The sequence below is a fragment of the Pteropus alecto genome, unplaced genomic scaffold (assembly GCF_000325575.1).
Source record: "Pteropus alecto unplaced genomic scaffold, ASM32557v1 scaffold433, whole genome shotgun sequence".
Classification (NCBI taxonomy): domain Eukaryota; kingdom Metazoa; phylum Chordata; class Mammalia; order Chiroptera; family Pteropodidae; genus Pteropus; species Pteropus alecto.
The window spans coordinates 55,691-59,335 of record NW_006433953.1 but is presented as its reverse complement, the minus strand read 5'-3'; the positions used below and the strand labels follow the sequence as shown (position 1 = coordinate 59,335).

Here is a 3,645-nt window from a genome sequence, read left to right as displayed (position 1 = left end):
AGGCGGGAGTCCTAGTGGATGCCAAGCGGCCGCTGCCGCAGTCCTGCCAGCCGGCGTGGGGCGGCGGAGCGGTGAAAAGTTGGGAGACCCCTGAAGACCAGCGAGATTCGAGACCAGAGACCCGCCTTGGAGACCTGGGGGCTCGGAGTTTGAAGAAATTTTCTTGCGCCCTCGGAGAGCGCGCGCGGGGCTGCCCCATGGCCGGCATTCCGGGCCGCGATCCTATGGGGGTCTCCGGGATTTGTTACCTTCTTGGTTCCCTGCTCCTCGGACTGCTCTCCCCAGGGGCTGTCGCCTTCAATCTGGATGTGATGGGCGCCCTGAGAAAGGAGGGCGAGCCAGGGAGCCTCTTCGGCTTCTCTGTGGCTCTGCATCGGCAGTTACAGCCCCGACCCCAGAGCTGGTGAGTCACCGCGCCCGTCCAGAGTCCGCGTGCCCGAGCCACAGATTTCCCACCCCCACCTCATCTCCCAGTCTTCCAACCTCACTAAGACTCGGCTGCTCACAGATATCTCGTACCCTATAGCTTCGCCTCATCCGTCTCGGGTCTGGAGGCATACCCTTGGCCCCGAGACCCGGGCTCTTGCTTTGGGGGTGAGTTGGAGAGCAGGATTCTTGTCTTGGCAGAGACTATCTTCTTTTGCCCCCCGCCTCTTGCATCCTTGCTTCAGGCCCTTCTTCAGAGGGCTAAATTCCCTGAAGGACAGGGACTGAACATTTTGTCTCTCAGGGAAGGAAGAGAAGAAGAGGAGAAACTGAAGGTGCCATGGGAGGAATGGGAGGTAGACTCCAGAAATAACTTCCTGCCAGTGCATTGCCATAGGATGGAATGAGGGCAGCAGGGCAGTTGGGAGGCAAGGAGAGACCTGCCACTTCTGTGGCTCAAGACCATGGGAAGGCTGGGCGAGGACCTGGGAGGGTCTGGCAACCTGAACACGGTGATTTAATGATAGAGAGAGGCAGAAAATAGAGTCCATAAAAGATGTAGCAGTAGCAGCAAGAGAGAGAGAGATCCAGGAAGGATGCTGGCTATGCTGTTCCCCTTCCTCCTGCTCAGGAAATTTCCAGCTCCAGGAATCTCAGCAATAGGGGAAAGCAAAGAGGAGTGAGGAGCAGAGGACAATTCTAATAATTTTCTAATCAGTTCAGGACCCATGGAAGAAGGACACACTTGTGTGTGAGGCCTGTGACTCTCATGCTTCCTGTACTATTGGCTCCAGCTACATGTACAATTTTAAAAAGGCAATATGGGGAGGAAAGCTTCCTGCCAGGGGGCTTTTCTTTTCTAGGCCAGTGCCTAAGCCACACTAAGTGTCCATTACTGGGATCGATGCTGTCCACAGAGACTGTCTTCTCCCTGCTACTACTGGCCTGGGGGCAGAGGGTAGTGACAAGAACTCATTTCTCTTTTCCCGCTTAGGGAGGAGGGGCAAGCTCAGATCTTTCTTCTTCCATTAACCCTGTCATCAGGGAGGAAGGTCAGTGGTCCCCCAAATTTTGGGAGAGATAGAAAGCAACTAACTTCATCTCTTCTTCAGCCTTCTGTCCACTTCCTCCCTCATCTGTCTCACACACTCTCCCCTCCCCCCATCTGCCAGAGTTCCAGGACTGGAGGCCTTTTTAGGACATGCTGAACTCTCTGAGCTATTTCCAGGCAAATTCTAGGTTATTTTTAATAGCTTGGTCTCTTGTCATTTCCCCCTCATCTCTGAAGGTGGCCCCTAATTCTGTCTCCTAGAGTCAAGCTAGGGGCATTCCGAGAGGGACCTGACTGCCAAACCCAGCTTTTGCTCCTGCAGGGGGCGTTCTGCTGCCTGGTGGCACATGGGAGACCTGGTACCTTGCTCATCCCTAGCTTTTGATTTCTAGATTTCCTCCCCCAGCACGTAAAACGCTTAGAACAGCACAAGGCACATAGCTAGTGCAGTGAAAATATTAGTGCTATTATTCCTGTACTGTTATCCACAGAGCTAAAGAATAGTTTTAGTGCCTTACAGTGAGCCAGGATCCAAATGCTTGCTTGGCCAGAGCACACCCAGGGTGAGCACCCTCAGAGGGCCACCCAGAATGAGAGAATCAGAGAGGGCTGGATGTGGTTTGGAGCCTGGAGCATGTGGAGAACTGAGAGGTGCAGTAGTCATGGGCTTCTCCACCTCTTCTTATCCCAGCTCCCAGGGAGTCCCTCTGCCCCCAAATGCCGACATGTTTTTGCTTTTCTCTCTTTGCAGTGGCTGCAGCTGTGGCTACTGTTTTGTCCAGAGGCCTGGGGTGGCTGGGGATCATGGGATAAAGCCAGGAGTATGTGGCTGGGTCAGAGGTGGAGGGACCAGAGAGGCTGTGTGTGGGAACTCTTGTTACGGGAGGAATGAACTGGTCTGTTCTTCACCAGGGGTGGGGCTGGGCATATCCTTGCACTCAGCTTCTTTCCTCCATATGGACTCCTCCCCTCCTCCCTCCTCCTTCCTCTTGACCTCCTGAGATGTAAGCATTGAACACTGACTGTTAGCTTCTCCTGGTGCTCAGCTATGCAGTGACCAGCTGAGGCACTGGCTGTCTCTTTGAGTCCACATGAAGTGTGAGTTCAGCCTTCTATGGGGCGATCACAAAATGAATAAGATAGCTCAGTCCTCCAAGAGATGGCCATCTCTGTGTTTGAGATGTGTGAGGGATGCTGTCGATCTGTCTGAAGGTTGGTGGCGCCACCTGGTTTCATTTTCTGCCTGGGGTACCTTCCTCTCCCCTTCCTCCTCTTACCTCTCTGGAGAGGTCTCTGTGTTCTGCAGATGGCCTGTCAGCAGGATGTGACGGAAAAGGCATGGTTATTGGAGTTAGATGCGCATTTGAATTCCAGCATACTACTTAACGGTCTCTGAGTGAGTGGCCTCATCTGAAAGACAAGAAAATAAGCCTTGAACGGGATTGTTATGAAGATTAAATGAGATAATGTACTTAACTTGCCTAGCCCTGGCACCTAGGTAGAGAGCGATAAACGTTAGTTCCTCTTGTCCCTGGCATTTAGCCTAGGGCCTGACCCATAGTAGGTGCTGAGTAGATATTATTTCCTTGTCTCACCAGTGCCTGACACAGGGCTTGGCAGATGGTAGGTTCTCAATAAATAGTTGTTAATGAATGTCGAATGCATGCAATGCTCTCTTCCCTACCATTCCCCCTCCACCTTCTCTCACTTGACACTGGCCTTGACACAGGATGACAGCTGCTAAAAGAGGAGAAGTGGGAAGGGAGAGTAGCTCTGTGCCCTCCCCTCCCCTTGCACCATCAGAGATGGCACAGTGCCCCACAGATGCCTGACTGCAATATTGCCCCACACAGCTTTGGGCCTTCCCACTCGGGAAGGGAGATGGAGGAAAACAGAGTGAGAGAGAGGCCTCAAATTATTCCCTGCTGCCACTTTTGAGTCTTTCTTTCTCTAAAGACAGGATCCTTGTAGCCAGCTGGGTGCCAGTCACCTCATCTCACCCTCTCCTTTACTCTTGGCCTGGGGGTCAGACCCAAGGGACCCAGGCAGCCTCCATTCCCAGCACAATCCTCTCCTGGGGAAGAAGCCTTGGCTGTGATTGTGGAAAATTGTCCTGCCAAGAAAGTTGTAGCTGGGAAAGTGTATGACGGGGAGGTAGAGAAGACTGG

At 53.0% G+C, this 3,645-nt stretch overlaps 1 protein-coding gene and 1 long non-coding RNA gene across 5 annotated transcripts in view; one reads left to right on the top strand and one right to left on the bottom strand.

Annotated features, from left to right (window-relative positions):
* Positions 1 to 383, bottom strand: part of LOC112477417 — a 3,052-nt gene extending 2,669 nt beyond the window's left edge. Inside the window, exon 1 of the long non-coding RNA XR_003045452.1 lies at positions 249 to 383. This is a non-coding gene — a long non-coding RNA (uncharacterized LOC112477417). The remainder of the gene's footprint in view (positions 1 to 248) is intronic.
* ITGA7 (integrin subunit alpha 7) overlaps positions 8 to 3,645 on the top strand; it is a 19,200-nt gene continuing 15,562 nt past the window's right edge. For all 4 annotated transcript variants that reach the window (XM_006908860.3, XM_015587069.2, XM_006908859.3 and 1 more), the window contains exon 1: positions 8 to 403. In XM_006908860.3, the coding sequence (XP_006908922.1) occupies positions 198 to 403 (206 nt within the window). In that variant the 5' untranslated portion in view covers positions 8 to 197. The remainder of the gene's footprint in view (positions 404 to 3,645) is intronic.